We start from the raw sequence: 25414 nt of genomic DNA, 5'->3' as shown, positions 1-25414 counted from the left end.
CATAGTCTGCATGAAAGTATCAAGATACAACAGAAAGGTGAACCCACGCTTGAGTTTTTATGCACGCTAGCGATACTGCTGCATGCTTGCCCTGTGCTTTGGTATGCTTCCAGAATTCAGATGCAGTGGTCTCTTTAGAAACGTTTACTGATCTATAAAAATACATAAAAGGTGAGATTCTTGACATTTTTCAGAATTGAAGATTTGTGCTTTTTTACACTAATATTTTAATACATGCGTATATTTGTATGTCTAATAGGTATTTTAATGCTTGAAACCTTCATATTGTATATGAATAAGTGGTTAGATAGATAGTCTTAAAACCTTCATGAATGTAACGGTGTAAGTTTAAAAATACGTTCCTGTGTTTATGTAGGTGCCCTAATTTGCTCTGTAATATTTTTTCTAGATTCTGTTTAGGTTATAAATACCAGATTGTGTGCTGAGTCGCTCAGTCGTGTCTGACTCCTTGCAACCCGATGGACTGTAGCCCACCAGGCTCCTTTGTCCATGGGATTTTCCAGGCAAGAATACTGGAGTGGGTTGCCATTTATTCCTCCAGGGAATAGATACCAGATTAGGTAAATTTAATTCATTTGATGCAAGTGTGTGTGTGTGTGTGTGTATAAATATATATATATATATAAAATCTTACTGTCTTACCAAATATAGTCAGATTTTTTTTTACAAATCCAGTCTTAGTTATGAAGGACTAAATGTTTGATGCACATCAGTTTTCTAACTTCAGTTATTTGCAAAATGAGAATGACCAGTTCCTTAGAATACAAGCAGTGCTTTCTTAGATCGGGCCATTGTTCATCACTGTTTTTTGACGGGAGGGCCCTGAAGCATAGGAGTTCCTGCCTTCTGCAGTAGGAATGTCACAATACCAGAGATGTTCCCCAGGTAGAGAATTCTGGGGCTTTGGTTTCTTTATCTATTAAAAGAAGAGTCTAAAAAGGTCCCCTGTAGCATTATTAGGAAGTTCAAATGATATACATATAGTGTTTGGTACATAGAGGGCACTCAAGAAAGGGTAAGTTTTCAGCCTTTTATTCCTTTTAATGATAGTATTTAAAACTTACACTGTTACCATCTAGTAAAGCACTTCTCCTCATGTGACTTCCTTGCTTAAAAATGTTTTGGGAGCTCTGCCACCCACTAAATGTTTGGCTTCTTCACAGGGCTTACAGCCCTCTCACACCTCGTGCCAGCCTCACCTCCAGCCACAGTATGTAATATTGTTCCTCATGGCCCCTCCAGTCCTGTCACACTCAAGTTCATGAGTTCATCCTGTTCCTGGGGCACACACCTCAGTGCTTTGTACAAGAGGCTCTTTTTATTTGAATTGCTTCCCTACCCTTTTACCCCTGAAAAACGTTTCTTCACACTTTAAGACCAGGTGTCATCTCCTTTGTGAACCTTTGTTGAACCCTGGAAATAGTTGCCTATTCTTTCTCTGTGCTCTACAAAATTTTGATTATGGCTGTATTATAGCATTCATCATGTTTATTTTGATTATTTACATAGGTGTATTTTATCATCATTTTTAGATCCCCTAAAGGTCAGGGATCAGGTCTTACTAATCTTTGTTTTACAGCACGAAACCAGTAGCTGGCGTGCACCGTTTCTAGGCCCTCAGTAAATGTCAGTGAGGGATGAGTGGGGGACAGGTTAGTTTGTCTTATTTTAGACATCTTCCCATGATGTGAGGGGTTCTCCAGACATTGTTCTTTCCTCCTAGTATGTGTTAGTCGCTCAGTGGTGTCTGCTCTTTGCAATCCCATGGACTGTAGCCTGCCAGGCTCCTCTGTCCATGGGATTCTCTAGACAAGAATGCTGGAGTGGGTTGCCGTTTCCTTCTCCACAGGATCTTCCGGACCCAGGGATCAACCCAGGTCTCCTGCATCGCAGGCAGATTCTTTACCGCCTGAGCCACCAGGGAACCTATTCTTTCCTCCTACCAGACTTGAAAGTCCCACAACAGTCCTTGAACAAAGGTGGACGTGCTGTCTGCCATAGGCTGCCAGCAAACACTGTACATATCCATAAAGAAGAAGGTGCTCCATCGTCCTTGTAGCTTTAGACTTCCAGAAGGCTTCAAAGTTTTGAACATAAACAATACTGTAATTAAACTCTGTTATTATTTTTCCAGTGATTAAAAAAGTGTAAAGATCCATAGCCACATATTAGGAATTTTTACTCAAAAAATTTAGAAATTTATGGCATATAGGGTACCAAGCATTGGAATGCAGAGGAAATATTAGGGGTATTCACCCACCATGTCACTGTGGATAAATTAACTTCGATGCAAAATACCAGTAACAGAAATCAATTTAAAAAAAAAAAAAACGAAAAACAAGGTCCAAAGAGAGAAATCCAGTTACAAGATCCAGGTCAGAAGATTTGGAGGTCTAGATTGATGTAACGGGGAGAAAGAGACCAATAAAGTTCCAGCAACACAGTCCTAAGATGAAGTATACATTTGTTTATACTGGAGTCATATTTTATGCAAGAACACAGTGTTCATGTTTGTGCCTAAAGTAAGATCGTATGAGTCGATGCCCCTTGAATATTTTTAGGAAGAGGCCAACTTGGAGAGGGAGCAGGTATGCAGAAGCTCTCAGAGACTATTGAGAGGTTGATGAGGTAATCCAGTGTAGGGGTGGTGATAATGAGTATTACCCTGAGCATTGGCAGTATAAACCCAGAGAATTCCAACAGCAAGAGAATGTAGAGTACTTACATGTAAATCTGCCTGGGAGGTAAGTTCTAACCAGTGCTCCCATAAGGAGCTGTATTCTTTATAGAATATTCAATATCCTCAGATAAAATCCTGGTAGAGAATTGTACTAGGCTTGAGGAGACTATACTTCGTTCTAAGTCAGACTACAGCACAAAAATTTGGGTGAATATGTCTTTATGTTATGTGTGTAGCTACAAAATATAAATCTGAATGGATTGCATGTTCTATTGTACTTGAGAAGTGAGTTAGAGTTAACTTTCATAATATAGCTAGTCTATTTTTGCAGCATTTCCTCAGGTGAGTGCATTGACTTCCCCTAAATCAGCATTTTCTGAACACTGAATATTTTTGATTATTTATAGTTGCAGATATGAGATTGGTGACTTGGGCATGATCCTCACAGCATTGCTTACCTTTGTAGGAAGCACTTGTACTACATGTTGTCAGGGAAATAAATATTATAAACTGGAAAAGGGGTTTCTTCCAAGATACCCCTTTTTATTCTTTTTAGAAGAAAAATTCTATAGAGTCCCATTGATCAAAAATTAAATACTCATGTTATTATTTGTATGTAGTTCAGAAAGCTTTAACTCCATAAATAGGCTTTTCAATTATTTTTCATACAGGTTTTTTCCTTCTTTCACACTTTCAAAATGTGTTGATCTTGAGAGCATTTGTAATAATACTTCAATGTATTAACACTTTTATGTTTTTAATAAATAAATTATAATTTATTACTTAAAAATCATTGAAATATACAGTCTTGGCTAATACTCTAATCACCATTTTCTATAGAAAGTAATGTGACCTTATTTCATACGGCCATTGAAAATTAAAAACTTTGCTGTGTTTTCTTTCACAGTGGTTCATGTTGTCTGGCTGTGCTGAAAATTTTCCTTTTTCTGTTTTCGTTAGTAGTTCGTATAGCATTTTAGAATAATGCCCCATTCGCGCTTTAATTAAACACAACTCACTATTTATTCTTCTGTTCCCTGATGTTGGCAAGGAATTATTGGATTTATTTATTTTTTTTTAATCATTAAATGTGTCCAGTGGAGAGAGACATTCTACAGAGGTGTTTAGTGACTATTATGATGAAGTACTCAATACACTGGGCTTCCCTGGTGGCTCAGTGGTAAAGAATCTGTCTGCCAAGCAGGAGACGCTGGCTCAGTCCCTGGGTTGGGAAGATCCCCTGGAGAAGGAAATGGCAACCAACTCCAATATTCTTGCCTGGAAATTTTCATGGACAGAGGAGGCTGATGGGCTGTAGTCCATGGGTTCGTGAAGAGTTGGACACGACTTAAGTGACTAAACAACAACTCAGTACACTAGTAGTATTTTATCATGTAATATTAGACGTGAGGAGGGCATGGCAACCCACTCCAGTATTCTTGCCTGGAAAATCCCATGGACAGAGAAGTCTGGCAGGCTCTAGTCCATAGAGTCAGACACAACTGAAGTGACTTAGCACATAGCACATTAGACATTCTTAACCTTTGATGCTGTATGTTGAACAAATGTCTCCCTGTGTTCTCCTTATAGCATCATTCCCTTTATACGTACCAAGTACTGTTTTCTCCTATCCAAAAGCAGAGTTCTTGTGAAACCTTTTGGCAAGTCAAAATCGTGTAAAGTGAAGAGTTTGCCTTTTTTTGTAAAAGTGAAAGTTGGATTTCTGTTGAGTTAGTGAAAATGGGTACCAGTGCATGTCTTCCATAAAAGTAAAGTGGTTTTAAACTTTCTAAAAGCTGGAGATAGCTGTAATATGTATATAGACTTTTTACTAGTGAGTTGCTTTTTTCTTTATGAAGCAGTTTTAATATATGTAGTAAAGGCTAGGCTTATAATTGACAATGAGACATAAAAATTGGTGGTTCTTTTTAAAAATATGGATTATATTTTGAAGAAATACAGTGGAAGTAAGCTATAAATTGAAAAGTTGGGATCATTAGAATATCTTTTAGTGACATAGTAAATTTCTTCTAGTCAAATGAAAAAGGGAAAGAGAAACAAACTTGCTTTCAAAATGAATATTTAGTTAATTTTATCTTCTATCACATCCTGCCTTGGGGAGTACTTATCATCCCCGTTGGCCATTTGGAACTCAAGAATATAGTTGGTAGACTCAAAGGGAGCAACATCCTCTTTCAATAGTAAATGGTGGGTATCATTGATTAATATGAATAGTAATAATTATGTTTTTAAAATACTCTCAGCTTTAAAAGTATCTTTTTATTCAGAATTGTAGTAAGAGAATGTCATTAAATTTTTAATGGGCCATTGTTTTCCCAGTGAAGTGACAGAATCTGAGAAATGTCAAAAGAATTGTTCAGAGTCCTGTAGTGATTTGAACCCAGTTATTTTGATTAAATAGTGCAATTCTCTGTATCACAGGATAACATCAGTGACTATATTTAGGGAGAACTAACTCTCTTAGGGATAGTCTAGAAAGGATTCTTGCCTTGCATTGGGTGGATAAAGTAGGTAACTAGCAGTTACTAAGATCTATTTCAAGTAACATTTTCATTGAATCTCCACTTCATTTCAAAAAATTTAGCTAGGATTCTAGTTAACATGACCCTTTATCATACCCTGCCTCTGCTGTATGCAACATTTTAGCAATTTTTTTAAAAAGTTTCTTTATTTACTATGGACAGAGCTTTGGAGAGATCTGATGTATTCTTTTTTTTTCCAAGGAAGACTTGAATGTATTTGTGAGATCTGATTAGATCAAAAACTGAATGATGTGCATCTCAGTTATAAGTGGATATAAATTCTATATTTTACTCAAAGTCTAAAGGAGATAGGAGTGAGAAAGGAAATTACTGTTTCTTCAACCATCCCAAATTTCATTGTGGGCTTTACGGTGCAGTAATAAATCGAGATAACTAGATTTACTTAGCTAAGATGGATAGATTTATTGGTTCCATTTAAAAATTTTGATATGAATAAGTAAACTGCTACCAGTTGCGTATGTTTCATCTCTTCTAATAATGTTTTATTGCCATCTGCTCCCCTACATTTTGACGTCATTAAACTGAACAGTCCACTGCCATAAAGGCCTACTGGAGCTGTCCATTGTCAAAACCACAGTGTGAAGCATGTAAATATGCTCTATGTAACAGATATATTTTTGTTTAGAATTATGTTTTTTAAATTTATTTTTTTATTGAAGGATAATTGCTTTACAGAATTTTGTTGGTTTCTACTAAACATGGACATGAATCAGCCATAGGTATACACATGCTTTCATATAGGAAAAAATAAAAGTAGTAGCCATACACTGCCCTCTTTCTTTTCTTTTAAAAGTTCTTTTATTGAAATTTATTTCCATGTTGGAAGCTTCCCAGTGCTGTTTCAAGTACACTGTGGTGAAGGCTCTTTTTTCCCATTTCCTCTCATCCTGAGATTAAAATATTACATCTTTAATAAGAGAAGATACCTGGGTTTATTCACATATGCTTTTCACAAAGAATTACTATTTCTAAGTCAGAAAGGAAAAGACAAATACCATATGACATTACTTATATGTGGAATCTAAAATATGACACAAATGAGCTTATCTAGGAAACAATAGACTCAGAGATACAGAAATGAGACTTTTGGTTACCAGTGGGGGCCGAGGGTGGGAGAAGGAAGGATTGCAAGTTTGGGATTAGCAGATGCAAACTAGTATATGTAGAAAGGATAAGCAGCAAGATCCAACTGTATAGCATGGGGAGCTATACTCATATCCTGTGATAATCTCTAATGGAGTGCAATATATATATATGTATAATTTTGCTGTACAGAAGAAATTAACACAACACTGTAAATCAATCATTCTTCAGTAATATTTTAAAAAAGAATTATTACTTCTTATTAATTAATGCATATGGTTTAAACCAGGAGCTGGCAAGCTATGGCCATTGACCACATCCGGCCCACCACCTGTGTTTGTAAACAGTTTTATTGGAGCACAGACATGCTCATTCATTTACATGTCCATGGCTCCTTTCATGTCCCAGCTATAGAACTGAGTAGTTGCAAAGTAAATTATATGGCCCAAAAATATGTTGGATAATTCTGCATAGCACAAACTTTGTTGGGGGTCATGAGCACCCTACCTTAGATAGGGGCTAATCCTAAAGTGCTCTGTTCACTTTGCTTGTGACCATTTCCCGTAAGAAGTGGGTTACTTCTTTTGGGCACCAGTTTCTTTTTCTTGAGTGTATCTTTCATACCACAAGAGTTCCTAGGTCTAAAACATTGAATGTGCTCACTAGGTAGCTGCTGAATGAGTGTATACTTTATTTTTTTAACCATGTTAGGGCATTATGTCAGAGTATAAAATCACATTAATGAGGCATTTCTTACACATTCAAGGATCTATAAGTAAAACACTTTACTTAGACTACCTTGTTTAACCCTCTCACACTTTTGAGTTAGTTGTTACTTTTGCTGTTTTACAGATGAAGAAACTAAGACCCAAAGTGATGGCATTTCTAAGTTCATATAACTAGAAGTTTAAAAAACAAGGATTCCAAGTGTATCTTAACATTAGACACTGTGCTCAAGATACTGTTTCCTCCAGGATAAAATAGCCGATCAGTGTTCTCTGCTTTTAAATGATATGAAATTCAAACATATGTTTGGATAATGAATAAGGTTTTGTTTACTTTAGAGATCTAATGACTTTAAGAAGAGTTCCCCATGTCAAACAATACCAAAGATGTCTCTAATGATGAATACAAGTTATCTGAAACTAAAAGCTGGATACTCCTTACATTTCTGTTACTACTACGAATTCTCTAAGATATCGTTCTCAATTAAATTTTTTTCCCTTTCTGCTTCAGTTGTTTGCCAACCTTTTCTATTTATATAATCACTCAAATCGGAGGTAGCTTTCTCCTTGATTTCTGAGACTAGGTTGCTTTCTCACATATGTAAACAGATGAAAGTTGGTGGGAAAATGGTGTTGGATTTCACATTAATTTGGAAATAACATGTGAGAACTCCATATATAATGTGAGTACAAATAATTTTAAGATATGTTCTTATGGTTTTTTCATTCAAATGTGAATGAAAATCTACAAATTTAATATTTTAAATAAATCTGTAGCTTACAGAGGTCTGAATGAGTTTACCAGTGATCCTCTTTAGTATCCTGAGGTCATGAATCAGTCTTCAGATTTCTGTTTGTTTTTTAAAATATTTTATCTGATTTTGTTCTTTTTCTTTATCCACCCCTCTACCCGCTTCAGCATGAAGCACATTAAGCACCCAAGATTATATATAGCATGAGCTTGTCTTCCCATTATAAAATTTGAAATTGGAACAGTGGTATTGAGATTATTTAGGAAACTCTATAAGTGATAAATAATTTGTTGGTTTTTAATTAAGTTTTGGCAAAACATACTTTATCTGCAGTATTTTATATTTTATCTTATCTATATCTGAAAGTTATAGATTGGGATTCTTTTACTTGCAGCTTTAACCAAATAGAAGTTTTCAATGTAAGGTTAGTAGGGAGAAAAAGGCAAGTCTGTGTATCTCGAATTTTGATGATGTATGATTCAAAAAACTAAAAAAGAAGAGAAAATCTAATTCAAGTCCCCACACTCACTTTAATTAAGACACTTGAGATCCAGTTTAATCTGGGTTCTTAAGAGTTGAAAGGTTGGTTGCTAATGGAAGAAACTAACCTACTGAAGTTGCAGAAATATTTGATACTTAGCCTTGGGCGCACCTGTTCCAATTCTTTATGACATACATACCAACATTCTCCACTGCTTAGGGAAATGATAATAGTTTAATCTGTCCAATTTTGCTTTTAATCATTGAATTTAAAAAATGCTTGATTTCACTTAATAAAAGTTGTGCAGACCTCTCTAGAATGTACTTTGCTCTGATCCTAGATCTTGGCTCAACTTTAAACCTTTTCTGTTTCTACTGGACATGGTTTCGTGCCTGGATTATGAAGAGTAGGCTGTTGTCTATGTGTTCAGCATAAGGGCTTGGCAGACGAAATGCAGATTCTACGTTTCTCATGCCACCGTCTGTTTGAGGCGGTTGGGGAAGGGACAGAGAAGAACGCGTTTGCCTTCTACGATAGTATGCAAGTGTGTTACTGTCGCTGCTACTCAATTTAGTATGTGTAAAATTTCTACCATACCTTTGTGAACACATTCTCTGAGATGTTGAATTACAATACTTTGTCTCCCCAAGAGTGCCAGAGTGTCACTTTGATGTAGCCCGGTTATTTATACGAGGACAACGTTAGCCTCAGTGTTTATAGCAGGAATACCCCTTGTGGAAGAGGCAGTTGTTTTTCACACCATAAACCTCACATATCACTTCCCTCTGTCTTGTCCAGGCTGTGAACATTTGTCCTTTTTCTTTTGAGGGATAATATTAATATTCTTGATATCAGCCTTATTTCTGACTTACTGAGAATGAAATATTATAGGATACTTAAAACATTTTATGGTTATTTGCAGATTTACTACCATGACTTTCTCTATTGTTTTCTTTTAATTCAGATGTATTAGTTGAAATATTTACATCAGTAGAGTTTGCACAAAAATGAATTCAGCACTTAATGCTTCAGGCTTCTTTGTCCTTAGCAAAAGCGTTAGATTTATAATTATATTTCCCTTTCTGAAGCAGCTTATATAACTTCTCTGAAACATTTCTCAAAACATGAAGAATCTAGCTTTATAACCATTTGTTATAGTTCAGGAACTTTGAAGCCATTAATTATAAATGGCTAGAAAGGATGTGCAGCCAGGTGGAGGGAAAGAAAGTTAGATCTCTGTAGGAAATATATCTTTTACAGAACACATGAAGGGCTTAAAAGTGATAATATAAGATGTTAAGTGTACCAGGGCAAATAAAAAATAATACTTTCATACATTATTCAAAAATTTATCCTAGCAGGCTTATTAAGGAAATTAAAATAGCAGAAATTAATCACCTCAGTTATCACTGTCCCCTTCTTCTCAACTGGTCTAGAAGTTAGTACTTCAAGGTTGAGATGCATTCAAGAAGATCTGCTTTCATATTTTCATGGGTCAAGGTTCAGTTCAGTTCAGTCACTCAGTCGTGTCCGACTCTTTGCGACCCTGTGAATCAAGGTAGTGCCTGGCAAAGAGCTTCGTACACAGCAAGCATGTAATAAATATGTGATGAATGAATGCTTAGGGTCATAGGCTCTGGAGTCACATGGAAATGATTTTGGATCCCATATGTTCTCTACTCTGCTTCTTTGGCTGCCATGATGTACTCTCCTGGTTCTCCTGCCTCTCTCTCTGTTCCCAGAGTATCTCTTATTATTTGTCTGATACCTTAAGAGCTCTTCTATTTCACGCTACTCTTTCCCTGAACAGTCTCACTAATTCCCACAGCCTCAGTTGCCATCAGTATGCTGATAACTCTTGAATAATTCTAGATCAGATCTTTTTCTTGAGTTCATATATTCAATAGACTGTCTATACTTAGATAAACCACAAGAACCTCCAACTCAAAAAAAAAAAAAAAAGGCCTTAGCTGTATGAAACAAAGGACAAAATGTGTTTTGTCCTCCAGCTGGGTTACCTTCATGTAATGCAGTGCCTGCCACACTGTAGGCTGTCAGTAGACACTTGTGACTGAAGGAATATCTATAATTAAACTCGTTATCTTTCCATCATTCTAGCACTGGCCACACTATAACATATCTGACTGATTTCTGGTCTGTTCAGTTCAGTTCAGTTGCTCAGTCGTGTCTGACTCTCTGTGACCCCATGCACTGCAGCGCGCCAGGCCTCCCTGTCCATCACCAACTCCCAGAGTTTACTTGAACTCATGTCCATTGAGTCGGTGATGCCATCCAACCATCTCATCCTCTGTTGTCCCCTTCTCCTCCCGCCTTCAATCTTTCCCAGCATCAGGGTCTTTTCGAATGAGTCAGTTCTTCTGGTCTGTAATCCCTAAACTCGGTGAGGGCAGAAATCACTTCTGTCTTGTTTGTAGCAGTAAAACCTAGTGCATTATTTGATACATAATAGTTGAATTCAAAAAAACATTTGCTTCGTTTTATTGCTATACATGAAAGAAAAGTGTTAGTCACTCAGTTGCGCCTGACTCTTTCGTGATCACAGGGACTATAGCCTGCCAAGTTCCTCTGTCCATGGAATTCTCCAAGCAAGAATACTGGAGTGGGTAGCCATTCCCTTCTCCAGGGGATCTTCCCAACCCAGGGATGAAAACTGGTCTGCTGCATTGCAGGTGGATTCTTTACCGTCTGAGCCACAGGGACTGTCTTCAGGCAGATACTTACCCTTTCTGAGCTTTGTGTTCCTGGCCCATCAAGTAATAATAATAATACCTTATATTGTTTCTGTAAATAAACGATTCAGTTTAATAGGTATAAAGCTTTTCATTAGCTTTTTACTATAAAAAAAGTTCAAATACACAAACATATAACTGGAGACTTAGTTTCTTCTATAGGTATTTTGCAGGGAGTAGGGAGTTGGAAGGGATTATAGACTAAAAAATTTAAGACACACCAAATGTAGTATGTGGACCTTTATCATTTGGATCTTGATTAAACTGTGTTGGGGTGTATGTGGTAAGTAGAATAATGTCCCCACAAAAATGTCCATGCCCTAATATCCATAACCTGCGAATATGTTATATTTCATGTCACAGGGGGATTTGGGATGCTGATGGAATTAACAATTGTTCATTAGCTGAGCTTAAAATAATTATTCTGGTGGGCCCATTGTAATCACAAGGACCTTTAAAAGTGGACGAGGGAGGCAAAGAGAGAATCTAGAGTGCTGTAGTGTGAGAAGGACTCAATCTGCTGGTTTTGAGATGGTGTGAGAGGACCCTGAACCATGAAATTTGGACAGCTCTAAAAGATGGAAAAAGCAAGGAAATGGATTTTCCCTAGAGCTTTTAGGAAGAAGCAGCCCTGCCAACACCTTGAGTCTGGCCTGGAAATATCCATGGAGGAGAACTGTAAAATAGTGCACTTGTGCTGTGTTTAAGCCAGTACATGTTTAGTAATATGTCGCAGCAGTGAGAGGAAACTAATATAGAGGATAATCAGAAGTAAATTGGAAAATTGGTTATTTGATGAGGTTAAAGAAATTTTTGTTTTATTTTAGATGTGATAATGGTATTATTGGGTAGATTTTTTTAAAAGAGTACTCTAGAAATGATATTGAAATATTATGAAATAAATGATTGATCTTGAATAGTTCAGAGACAACAGAGGAATGAATGGTATATAGTTGAAACATGATTGGCTACCAGGTGATAAATTGTAAAGCTTGATTTCTTTCCTCTTTACTAAATTTTACAGGTTTTTCAAATAAATCTGTTTTTTTCTTAGCATCCTCTAAAGGTGATCAATGTGGTTTTTTAAATTACAAAACCATTGTGAGCTCGTGTAAATTTATTTCAGTCTTTGTAGTTATTATTAATGCTCAGAAGGTCTCATCTGCTTCAAGTCACTTGATACAACTCTAGTTCTTTGCTAGCATTTTTGCTTTCTGACAAAATATTCTAGACTTTCCATGTTGACTTTTTTTGTCCCAATCCTAGAAACAGTAGTTTCTCTAAGGAGTCTGTTTCCTTTCCATGGGAAGACAGTAATTTTGGTGCTGGAGTCATTCTTGAAACGAAGATTTGTAAAGCAAAATGCCAGGAACTGTTCTAGGTGCTAGAGATACAGCAGTGAATAAATTAGACAGCTTCTCTGGCCTCAAGGTATGGAGAGAGAGATAATAAAAAGCAATAAGAACATAGAATGCATTAGATGGGGATGATAAACCAGTTAGGGAGTATGGGGAATGCTGGTTTGAAGGGAGAGGGTTGCTCCTTATTATATAGGGTGATCAGAAGGAGCCACATTGCTAAAATGACCTCTGAGCAGAGGACAGGAAGGAAATGAGGGAGGAAGCCGTGGGAAAATATTTCCTGGCAGAGGGAATAGAAACTACAAAGGGCCTGAATCAGAAGCACACTGGCCATTTAGAGAAATAGCAAGGAAGACAGGAGATAGTAAGGAGATCCAACCAGTGCATCCTGAAGGAAATCAGTCCTGGGTGTTCATTGGAAGGACTCATGTTGAAGCTGAAACTCCAGTACTTTGGCCACCTGATGTGAAGAGCTGACTCATTTGAAAAGACCCTGATGCTAGGAAAGATTGAAGGCAGGAGGAGAAGGGGACGACAGAGGATGAGATGTTGGATGGCATCACTGACTCAATGGACATGAGTTTGGGTAAACTCCGGGAGTTGCTTATGGACAGGGAGGCCTGGCGTGCTGCAGTGCATGGGGTTGCAAAGAGTCAGACACGACCAAGTAACTGAACTAAAGGAAGACAGTGTGCCCTGTGGCTAGTGAGCAAAGGATGAGTGGCAGATCAGGCCCGAGAGGCAGCTGGAGTCAGAATCTGTAGGACCTTTCGTTCAGGTCTGAGTTAGAAGTGAGTTGTTGGAGCAGAGGAGCTTGAGATGAGCCAATTTAGTTTTTCTTGGGCTCCATGTCTTGGGAAGGACAGAGCAAGAGCTTAGGCCATTGCTGCAATAAGCCAAACAAGAGATAATGACTGCTTGAGCTGGGACATACTCTGGATGTGGTAAGAAGTTAGGTTATGTGTGTCTCATATTGTTGTGGGCAGTTCATCTTTCAACACCAACTTGCTCTCCTGCTGAATGATATTTTCAGCAGTTCGAAAGCACTACGTTTAGTAAGAGAAACCTACCTTGAAAGACAATAGCAACATCTGTTTGGGGGGATATTGTCCCCCAGCCCCAGTTGACTTATGTTATTTTCCAAATACAGTCTGACATAATGTAGTATTTTTTCTAATAGATGCCAGTAATAAGATTTTACTGGTGGTTGAATGATTGGACTTGAACCAGAGGAATTAACAGATGAAATTTATGTTTATTCAGGTACAGCCTGGCCAGGTATTTAATGTATACATTATAATCTTCACTACTCTTTGTTTTTAAAAATATTGGTTTAGAGCTAACCACTTTTTTTGAACAGAGATAGAAAGCAAAAATGTCATATAACCTACCTTGTTACAGTTGGAAAACATCTGTTTCAGAGAATTCACACATTGAACTACCTGGAGTTGTGAAGGTCTTAATCTGTGTTTTCTCTCCAGAAACTCTTTTTATATAAACAAGTGCCTTTTAGTGAGCTTAGCTATATTTGAACCACATAGTAAATAATTAGATAGTTTCTAATTCCATATATATTACATAGTCTTTTATAATATTATACAAATCCCCAGTTATATTCTTATGTGCCCCATTACTGAGGATTTACTTGGATCAACTTGAAAAATCACTTGGTTAGGACCTTACAGTGGTTAGAAAAGAAAATTAAACCTCAGGATAAGAGTGCTTAAAACTTGTGTTAACTGATTTGCTAAATAATGCAAACTTGAATCATCTGCTTGGGGAAGAATACAGTTAAGATCCTTCTAGAGTAAAGAGTTTTCACTTTATCTTTCCAAGTGATATATCACAGAGATTTCCCCAGTAACGGGAGGTGTGTTTTCTACTAAATTAATGAATATTACGTGGTTCAATTTTTAAAAATTTTTTATCTCCAATTTATTGTCTGTAGTCCAAAAGAGATGACTTCATTTCTTTGCAGTAAAGTAAGTCTCATAATTAGTAAGTTGGTTTATTTGCTTCTTTAAAAAGTATTACCCCTTAGAATACTCAGATATATCACTATTACAGATATTTTAAAAATGAAGAACTTAACATTTTGTGTGTTAGTTATATTTTAGTTGATTAATTTGACAATTTACATATTAAATGCTGAGAAAGTATTCTAGTGTGCTGCTGGATTTTCCAACTAATTTATATCAACTTATTTAATGTTAGTGTTTGCAATCTTAGGCTTGACTATCATAGTGCTGAAAATAAAAGCTTAGAATGTATTTCATTCCAAACCTTTAGAAAACTCATAAGTAAGCACTCTAAAGTTAGTAAAAGATATCTCACTAACACTGTTAGTTTGGAGAATAGCTACTGGCTTTAAATTTCTAGATGAGTTTTGGTGCTGAAATATATTTGATACAAAAGAAAAAAATTAACTTTTAAACTTGATTCCATTGGGTAGAGATCAGCCACAAAACAAGCCTAATTTAATGGAAGTCATTCAAGATTAAGGTTAAAAAGGAAAGCTTGAGTCAAAAACTAACCTTTTAATGTTCTCTTTGTGACTCACTCATTATTCAGTTTAAATAAGTCACTTACATTTTTGTGACTTAGATTTCTAGATTATGAAATGGAGCTAATTCAGAGCTCCCATTTATTACTTTTATTAGAACTTAAAAGAAAAATCTGGTTTTATTACAGATCAGTAGACTGATATCTTTAAACTGCTATCCCTGAAGAGATGTATATTTTTTCCTACATAAAATTGATTTTTATGGCGGGGTCAATAAATCTGAGATATTTTGGTCTCTGTACTCCTCATGGAAGACTGTTTTTGTCTGTGTGGCAGTGCAGTTTTCTACAGAATTTTAAAGGAAGCTGGACTCATTTGTGGTGCTTCCCCTTTTCCAAAACCTCACTTTCTCACACCTTCCTCTCCCCAATAAGCTAGATGAGCAGAGGCCAGGGGGTTGGTAATTGATGGCTCAGAAGTTGCCTGCTTCTGTGCTGGAGTAGTGAGAAATTCAGTCTGAAGAAATGAAACATCACTTTATTCATATGGGAATTAACTGTTCCTTGGAAATGTTTGGGGCTTGGTAATTAACAAGCTGGTAGAGCTTTGCGTATGGGCCAGTGTACTCGCAACACAGCAACAAAACAGAGGTGTGAGAATTTCTGTCTCATCCAAAGTGGCTAAAATGGAGCATTAACAAGAAGCAAGGCTTTTCTCCCCAAGGAAGGTACAGCAGTGAGCTTAGAGCCTCCTTCTATGTGTTTAAGACACAGTCACATGTTAATGTGACTTCTCGCGTTCAAAAATGGCTTCTCATGTTAAATAACTTAGTTCCCCCATGTATCTTCTCCTTGAGGCATGGGCCAGATGGATTATGTCCCATTTTACAATGACCGATGGAAAATTACTACACTCTTTTATTGCTAAAAATGCCTCAGTGACTCAGTACTTTAGGGCTTATGCATAGATAATGTGATAAAATAAAGGCATATGGTAGATGAAAGGGTTTGACTCCCTTTGAGGTCTGATTTTGAGATTTTTCAATTGGTAACTTTCCCACTGTTTGAAATCCTGAACCTAATCCACATTTTAAAACTATCTCAATCCTGTTCTTTAAAAAGGCAAAATGAAAGTGATTTGGAACCTTCCTTTTTTTGTTTACTTGATTAAATATTAATTTTTTGCCTTCTGTTTTTAAGGCAGTTTTCTGGTAATGTTAGAAAGAAGTTAATAGAAAGTTCTCATTTCACCGAGTTTATCATTGACATAGGAAGGAAAAGATATTATAGGATATTGATAAATAGCAAATATATTACATAGATGGGGGTGTTAAATATGTTATGAGGGACAAGAGAACATTCTGGCTCGGATGGTCAGGGGATACCGGGGAAGAAAACAGAATTGCTATGAGCCTTGCAGAATGGGAAAACCATGAATAGCTGTGGAGAAAGGTGTCATTGGCCAGGGGTCATAGAAGCAGGGCCCAGCACGGCACATTCAGGGAAGGGACAATGAGTAGACAATTGCATAGTGTTTAAGAGCACAGATTGTGGAACCAGACTGCCTGCTTTAGGGTTGCCCTTTATTTGCTATTTGATGTTAGGCTTGTTACTTAACCTCTCTTTGCCTCAGCTAGAGTAAAAACATGGTACTGATCATGCCTCCATCATAGGGCTATTGTAAGGATTTGAGAATAGTGCCTTCAGGTAAGGATGGCACAAGTTAAATGTTAAATAAAGATAATTGAGTTTGTTGATAAAGGTGGGTATTTGGCTGAGCAGAGAAGACAAGATTGTAAAGAAGACTGGCATGAACTCGTGGAGGGACTAGACTGTCAGTGGTGCATGTAGCTTGCAGGGAGGAATTATGAAAGCTTTGTAAGCAAGAAAATATGAGCAGAGTAGTGTATTTGGAAAAATAATCTAGCAGATTAGGTTGAAAAAGAGATGGCAGCAGACAGACTGGTTAGGAGACTTACAATTGTCCAGACTTGAGGGATTCAAGTGTTAGTCACTCAGTCGTGTCCGACTCTTTGTGACCCCATGGACTGTAGCCCACCAGGCTCCTCAGTCCCTGGGATTCTCCAGGTAGGAATACTGGAGTGGGTTGCCATGCACTTCTCCAGGGGATCTTCCCAACCCAGGAACTGAATCCAGGTCTCCCGCATTGTAGGTGGATTCTTTACCGTCTGGGCCACCAGGGAAGCCCAGGACTCAAATGCCAAAGCATGGGTTTGGATTAATGAACAGACCTTGAACACATTTCCAGTGGACCAGCTGTTAGGGTCTGGGAACTGACAGGGACAGAGGAGCCAGAGGACCATTCCTGAGTAAGTGGGAGAATTCAGACACCTCAGATTTCTGAGGGTGAGCTGGTAATGTGTCCTAGCAGATGAAACCCATGTTGCCTATCTTGAAGCCAACGACGAGAACACGATTTGGCATTGAAAATGCTTATCTGCATTTCTCTGAGAGCAGTCGGGCCTGCATATAGAACCTGAAGGAGAGTTGTGTTGTATACGTTAGTGAGAGAACAGGAAGAAAGGATATTCTTTCTACAGTATGGATTACAGTATGGATATCGCAGTAATTTTCTTTCCCATTTCTGTAAGAGAAAGTGTAAGTTAGGAAACAAGGAAGAACATACACAGTATGGGTGTTAGAGTAATTTTCTTTCCCATTCTGTAAGAGAAAGTGTGAGCCTAAAACATGTTCCTAGTTCAGTTGAATCTCTTGAAACATGGACACTAGTTGAGCTCCCAGCCTATAAAATGCCGTTTCACAGCTCAGGTACCAGGCAGAGCGCTGGAGGGGATGTGCTAGGTGTTTATAAATGCTGACTTTCTGGATCTGAAATTGCAAGTAGGCTTTATTTTCGTGAGGAAGAATTAGTTTTTCAATTATCCTAATTAAGTTTATCCAGTTCTAACCACACCTTTAATATGAATCCTGTCGATGTACACACATGCATATATAACTGTACACACATACATACACACATCCTGTTAATTTGTATTATTTATATGCTTTTCTTAAAAATTGTTTCTTTTAAACAATTAGAATTTATAAGCGTTTTCTCTTCCACTACATTTTAATTGCCTGTGGGTGAAGAATAGGCCTTCTGTTGGGTTTAATCCTTTACAGTTGTTGCAGTTGTTCATTCATGTATTGATTCCAGTTTACTCACTCATTCGTTCATTCTAGACACTGTGTTAGTTGCTGGGGCGAGGAATAAAACCTAGTTCCTGCCCTCAGGGAGCATCTTCTGTAAAGTCATTCACAGAAAATTATGGGAACATGGAAAAGAGACATTAATCTGGATTATGTGGAGGGGCAGTGGGGAGAGGTGGTTGGGGGAGGACTTTAGAGCAGTTGACTCCTGGGCGGCATTGTACCAAGTAGTGGTTACTAGGTGAATAGGGGAAAGTAGAGAAATGAGACTGAGGACAGGCTGTGAATGGACAGGTGCCTCACAGGGACAGTGAGGCAGTCTGGTATTCACTGTAGTAAAGAGAAAGGCAGAGGATGGTGACAAGTGAGGCTGTGGGGAAGATGGAGACCACTGCAGGGACCTATATGTGGCGCTTAGAAGCTTAGACTGCACTCACTGCTGAAGAGGAAGAGCCTTGGAATGATTTATGCAGAGTTCTCATCAAGTAAGATTTCAGTCCGCAGGGGCAGCGGAGAATAAGACATTGGGTATTAGTTCAGGTGGGAGGCCTTGAGGACATAAACCAGGACAGTATTGCAGGAATAGGCATCAGGGGGCAAAATCAGGAACCAGGAATGAAGAATCAGCAGAACCCATTATAGCCACAGGTGAGGGAGAGGAAAGCCCTAGGATGATTCTTTTGTATCTCCCTTATATGACCGGTGACCAATTTCACAGTATTCTTAGGCAATACAGGACAGGAGAGAATATAGGGGGTTCATTTTTGTTTCTGTCCTCAACACATTGGCATCTGTAATGTACCTCTGATACATTTTGAGTTAAATATAATTAATGGTTATCAGAGACTCTGGATGACTAGAAATATTTTACCATCTGTATTCGATATTAACCATATCTCCTCTGGAAAACATTCTCTCCCGTCATCTGTCATAACTCTTTCACTGGATTACAGTCTTTGAATTTTTCTATTTAACTCTGTAGTCTCAGTCCAGCATTTGATCCATAATCTCTCCATAAAGTGTGAGTGACTGAGTGAAGAATTGAGTGGATAGATTATTTTTTAAAGTAAAGTGTTTTTTTGAGCCGGGGGGCTTCCCAGGCGGCGCTAGTGGTAAAGAATCCTCCTGCCAATGCAGGAGACTGAAGAGATGTGGATTTGATCCCTGGGTTGGGACGATCCCCTGGAGGAGGAAATGGCAACTCACTCCAGTATTCTTGCTTGAAAAGTTCCATGGTCAGGGGCGCCTGGCAGGCTGCAGTCTATGGGGTCACTGTGTCCGATAGAACTGAGCACACATGTATGCAATGTTATCATTTGATTATTAGGAAAAGCTTATATTTGGTTTATTCTCATTCTGATTCCCTTGTTTAACTCCTAGCACCTTCCGCTGGAAGAGTCGTAAGCAGTGGACCATCCACAGGAGTCGTGGCACCAGCCAACTCAGCCAGAGGGCAGCCTCAGCCCAGTGATGAGGACACTTTGGTGCAAAGGGCCGAGCATATTCCCGCAGGGAAACGAACTCCAATGTGCGCCCACTGCAACCAGGTTATCAGGTTGGTCATTTGATTTTAAATTTTTCTTGAGAAGGCTTAGTACCAATGTTGATTTTTTTTAATACTTTGGAAGATTAGAAATTTTATCAATGAGAATATTTCTTTCTATGTAATAGTTATTATGGAAGTAGATATGCATGAATATATTAATAGATATTTGTTAGAACCTGTTTTAATGAAAAGTAATTCTGGGCTCTGTGAAAATAAAACTAAAAATACCAATTGAGTCAGTTATTAGTTCCTATGCAAACTAAGAAAAATAATGATTAATGTGGCATTTCAGAGAATAATGAAATATTAAGACTCAAAGGGACCCCAAAGAACTTCATTATTTCACAAACTAGAAAAGTGAGGACTCTCATTTAGATGAAAAGTAACTAATGATGTAAAATAAAGAACTTTGAGCCCTGGAGAAAAGATTGCATTTTCAAACTAAGCCTTGAAAGATATAATTACCTTCGGATCTATTCATAAATGCTTTGCTTTTTGGATTAGGTCATAACATGCTTCTTTAAAATATTTTTTATCCCAATGTATTTTATTGTTTCTTAAATTCCTAAAAGCAGGAAAGGCTAAGCTCTTAAGTGAGTGTACTACACTAGCACTTATTAAACCTCAGCATTTCTGAACAAGTGACTTTTCAAATGTTACGAGGTTTAGGTGTGAATGTTAATACAGGGATCCCACCAGAGGACCTTGCTGCTTGTGTGAGTTGCTTGCTGGCCCTAACAGATGATTACTTGACATGACTGCTCAAGCTCCCTCCTCATATTTAATTTACCCTGTTTTGTAATAGTTGAAACAACAGTGTCTCTAAAGTTGAATAAGGTTAAGACTTACTTGCATGTTCCCCTCTTGTCTTACATAATTATTGCTTAGGGTAATGTTTCTAGTTACTACTTAAAATGGAGCTCAGGGAGTCTCAATATCTTATTTAAGAACCAAATATAAATACCCTTCCCCTTAACCCACTATTAAATAATAAATGTGTCAAGAACACAACACAGAGTATGTGGGTTTTTTTTTTAAAGTAGCTTTTGCCTCTTAAAGGTAGTCCACATTCATTGTGACATTTCCAAACTATAGGAAAACAGAAAGCAAAAATAAAAATTCATATATAATTATACCTCCCAAGATACCCACAATTAGTTCACAGTTTAAAACACACTTACACACAAACACACAAGGACAGATATTGTTTTCTAGAAATGGAATCATAACATGCTATTTGATAAGCTGTTATTTTCCACTTAGTTTGTATTTTCCACAGTAAGTACCTGTTGTATGAGAATTAACCTGCAGCCGTGGCAGGAGTAATAATGGTTGTGGTGAGACGGAGGAAATCTGTAGTGGCTTTTGAAGTCTAGCATAATATCTGACATACGAAAGGCATTTGGTGAATGTTTAACCTGAACAGATCATACATGACTCTAGACCCACTCATCCTTTGGTCATAGTATCTTTGTGGTTAGAGTCACTTTTTTTTTTTTAAAGTACTACTATCAATGGGTCTTACAGAAATATTTAAACTAATATAGAATCTAGTGTGCTACTGCTTTTTCTCAATAAATAAAACAATGTTTCAAATTACTGACTCTATGTAGGGTTATGTTTTTAGAGTTAATGTTAATAAAAATAAGCTTTGACTTATAACATTGTTCCTATAAGCTATGATGCTTTGGTTTCCTAGACTGGTATCAGAGGATAATATGATTTAGACAAACACACCTTTTATGGAGATGGGTTACGGAGACAGGAGTCAGCGCTGCTAGTGTGCTGTTGTAAGCGAGTAATCACGGGATGGGTTAACAGAATGTGAGACCACGTCAGTTTCTGACTCTTGTGGGCTGATCATCAAATTCTGTGATATCCTATGATCACCACTGCCAGCACGTCTGAAAAAATCAGTATAGGGAAAATATGAAGATCAAAATAAAAACTACCTTCCCCCCCACAACTGCCTTGGTTTCAGTTTTTAATGCTACACCAGAATGTGGTTTTCATGCACTGTCTTCTGCCAAGTAAAATAAATACTATGTTAAAAACATGAATGGCCACCACTTATTGCCCCCTCATCTGTTAAATTTTATATTGCTCTGGATTATCCCAGCGCTTGTTATCAGTTAAGCATTAGAGCTTCATTTACTAGAGAAGTTAATAGGAACAGGGATTAGCTTATGTCAAGATCCTATTACAGTAATTAACATAGCATATTTGCTTGGTGTTCAAATGCTGAAGCTGCTTGAATAGAGTGTGGTCAGTTCAGAGACCTAGGCAAAGCAGGTTTTCCAGTTCATGACTGCAGTGTCAGTATCACTTACCAAAGCTAGGAGGCATCAGATCAAGTGACATTCTCTTGGACACCTGTTTTAGAAACAGGCTGCAGTTGCAGGTTTGACACTTTCAGTATAGAATATTGTAACCTGGCAGTTTAAGATTATTTGTAATTTAAATTTGTTTTATTTGTTTTCCACAGTGTCATTTATATTATGTTTTTATAATTTATATTTTTTAATATTTATTTTCTAAATGTTCAAATTTTCAAAAACATTTTTAATTAAAGGCAATCTAATATTGTTTTCTTAGAAAAATTTTTGGACAGTTTCAGAAACTTGTATCTCTGATGTTAGTACTGAACTGATTATCTCTTATTGAACATATTTTTAGCTTAAAACTCCATAGATCATTTTCATCTAATGTTAAAATTTTTGATTTATTTGAATCTGGGAAAGATTATGAATGTTTTTCCTAAATTGTATTATTTCATGGCAAATAGATGGAGAAGCAGTAGAAACATTGGCTGACTTTATTTTTTTGGGCTTCAAAATCACTGCAGATGGTGATTGCAGCCATGAAATTAAAAGATGCCTACTCCTTGGAAAGAAAGTTATGACCAACCTAGACAGCATACTAAAAAGCAGAGACATTATTTTGTCAACAGAGGTCTGTCTAGTCAAGGCTATGGTTTTTCCAGTGGTCATGTATGGATGTGAGAGTTGGACTATAAATAAAGTTGAACACTGAAGAATTGATGCTTTTGAACTGTGGTGTTGGAGAAGACTCTTCAGAGTTCCTTGGACTGCAAGGAGATCCAACCAGTTCATCTTAAAGGAGATCAGTCCTGGGTGTTCATTGGAAGGACTGATGTTGAAGCTGAAACTCCAGTACATTGGCCACCTGATGTGACGAACTGACTCATTTGAAAAGACCCTGTTGCTGGGAAAGATTGAGGGCAGGAGGAGAAGGGGATGACAGAGGATGAGAAGGTTGGATGGCATCACCGACTCAATGGACATGGGTTTGGGTGGACTCCAGGAGTTGGTGATGGACAGGGAGGCCTGGCGTGCTGCGGTTCATGAAGTCGCAAAGAGTCAGACACAACTGAGTGACTGAACTGAATTGAACTGAGGCAAAACTCTGATTAGCTAGTTGCCTTTTACAGATGGATAGAATGTTACATTTTGGGAAGTTCTACAGAAGTTCTGGTTAAGTTTGCTCTAGAACATTTCCAATCCATTTGTGATAGAAGTACCATTTTTTGATTCATGCTGGTGAACAGATTGACTATTTGGAGTGCTGATATAATAGGGGAACAGAAAATCAGGATACTAGTACAGCCAAAGCCATGTTTAATTTCTCTGGTAGAATAGGCTTATGAAAATACTAGTTTATTTTTGGACTGTTATATCTAGTGACATTAAAAATCCACTTGTATTATATGGAGTTAAATGAACCATTCACATTTAGCTGCTCAGCATTTTGATAAAAGAAATAAGGGGTTCATGGTGCTTGAATTTCTCCCTTGATATGGAATACTTTAAAAAAAAAAAAGGAGCCATGATGCTATTGTCCCATCTTTGCCTGCAGTCCAGCACCAGAAAATCACATTGAGACAACTCATTGTTTATTCCAGTGACAGAGAAAATTTTAACAGTATTGATTTGTTTCTTACTTACTTGTTTTTAAACTTTTCTCATAAGAAGGGCCATCTCAGTTACCCTGGAGAGAAGCCAGCAGAGTTTTTGCCTGTCTTAGCATCCATTTCTATCTCTGAGAACTCCATTATTAATAGGTTTTATTTATTGTCCCTTCTGGTTAAGATTTTACTTGAAAATAAAAGACTTCTTGAATTAATATGTTAGTCCCTCAATTTACGGAAACAGCAAAGACATAGATCTTATGAGCAAGGCGTAGACCAAGATTTCAGACCTATTATGGGGGAAAATGGGAAGAACAAGATGTTCAGCATTTATATGATGTAGTGTTATGGTGCTGTTATTATCCTGTCTTTGGATAATAATTGTTTTATGTAGTCTTGTGTGCATGCTTAATTGTTCAGTTGTATGCGACCCTTTGGACTGTAGCCTGCCAGGCTCCTCTGTCCGTGGAATTTCCCAGGCAAGAATACTGGAGCAGGTTGCCATTTCCTACTCCAGGGAATCTTCTCAACCCAGGGATTAAACCCACATCTCCTGCATTGGTAGATGGATTCTTTACTACTGAGCCATCCAGGAAGCCCTTAATATATTCTTAGCATATGCCAAATACTGTGTTATAATTTTACCTGAATCATTATTAAATTCTCATAACCTTGTAAGGCAGTTATTATGATTGCCTCAGTTTTACATATGAGAAAACCAAGGCACAGAAAACTTACATATTTGCTGAAGTTACATAGATAGTAGATGGTAAAACCTGCATGTGAACCCAGATCTGTGTAACTTTATATTCATGCTTTTAACTTGCACTACTTAGGAAAATGTTATAGTATTATATTATGATAATTAAAAACTATAGAACTCTAAATGAAGTTCTTTTACTTTATGTAGAGAAATACATACCAAGATATATTAATGTGTTTCCATTTCAGTTCAGTCGCTCAGTCGTGTCTCACTCTCTGTGACCCCATAAACTGCAGCACTCCCGGCCTCCCTGTCCATCATGAACTCCCGGAGTTTACCCAAACTCATGTCCATTGAGTCGCTTATGCCATCCAGCCATCTCATCCTCTGTCGTCCCCTTCTCCTCCCGCCCTCAGTCTTTGCTAGCATCAGGGTCTTTTCAAAAGAGTCAGCTCCTCGCATCAGGTGGCCAAAGTACTGGAGTTTCAGCTTCAACATGAGTCCTTCCAATGAACACCCAGGACTGATCTCCTTTAGGATGGACTGGTTGGATCTCCTTGCAGTCCAAGAGACTCTCAAGAGTCTTCTCCAACACCACAGTTCAAAACCATCACTTCTTCGGCACTCAGCTTTCTTTATAGTCCAACTTCCACATCCATTCGTGACTACTGGAAAAACCATAGCCTTGACTAGACGGACCTTTGTTGACAAAGTAATTATTAATATGCTATCTAGGTTGGTCATAACTTTCCTTCCAAGGAGTAAACGTCTTTTAATTTCATGGCTGCAATCACCATCTGCAGTGATTTTGGAGCCCAAAAAAATATTCAGCCACTGTTTCCACTGTTTCCCCATCTATTTGCCATGAAGTGGTGGGACTGGATGCCATGATCTTAGTTTTCTGAATGTTGAGCTTTAAGCCAACTTTTTCACTCTCCTCTTTCACTTTCATCAAGAGGCTCTTTAGTTCTTCTTTGCTTTCTGCCATAAGGGTGGTGTCCTCTGCATATCTGAGGTTATTGATATTTCTCCCGGCAGTCTTGATTCCAGCTTGTGCTTCATCCAGCCCAGCGTTTCTCATGATGTACTCTGCATATAAGTTAAATAAGCAGGTTGACAATATATAGCCTTGACGTACTCCTTTTCA

General features: G+C 37.6%; 1 protein-coding gene across 6 annotated transcripts in view; it reads left to right on the top strand.

Annotated features, from left to right (window-relative positions):
- PDLIM5 (PDZ and LIM domain 5) overlaps positions 1-25414 on the top strand; it is a 224052-nt gene that overhangs the window by 180510 nt on the left and 18128 nt on the right. For all 6 annotated transcript variants that reach the window (XM_043871014.1, XM_043871012.1, XM_043871011.1 and 3 more), the window contains one exon: positions 19471-19645. In XM_043871014.1, coding sequence (XP_043726949.1) covers positions 19471-19645 — 175 coding nt within the window. The remainder of the gene's footprint in view (positions 1-19470; positions 19646-25414) is intronic.

Source organism: Cervus elaphus, chromosome 17 (assembly GCF_910594005.1).
Source record: "Cervus elaphus chromosome 17, mCerEla1.1, whole genome shotgun sequence".
In the NCBI taxonomy this organism is placed as follows: domain Eukaryota; kingdom Metazoa; phylum Chordata; class Mammalia; order Artiodactyla; family Cervidae; genus Cervus; species Cervus elaphus.
The sequence above is the reverse complement of the archived record's forward strand: the minus strand, read 5'-3'. Positions and strand labels throughout refer to the sequence as shown.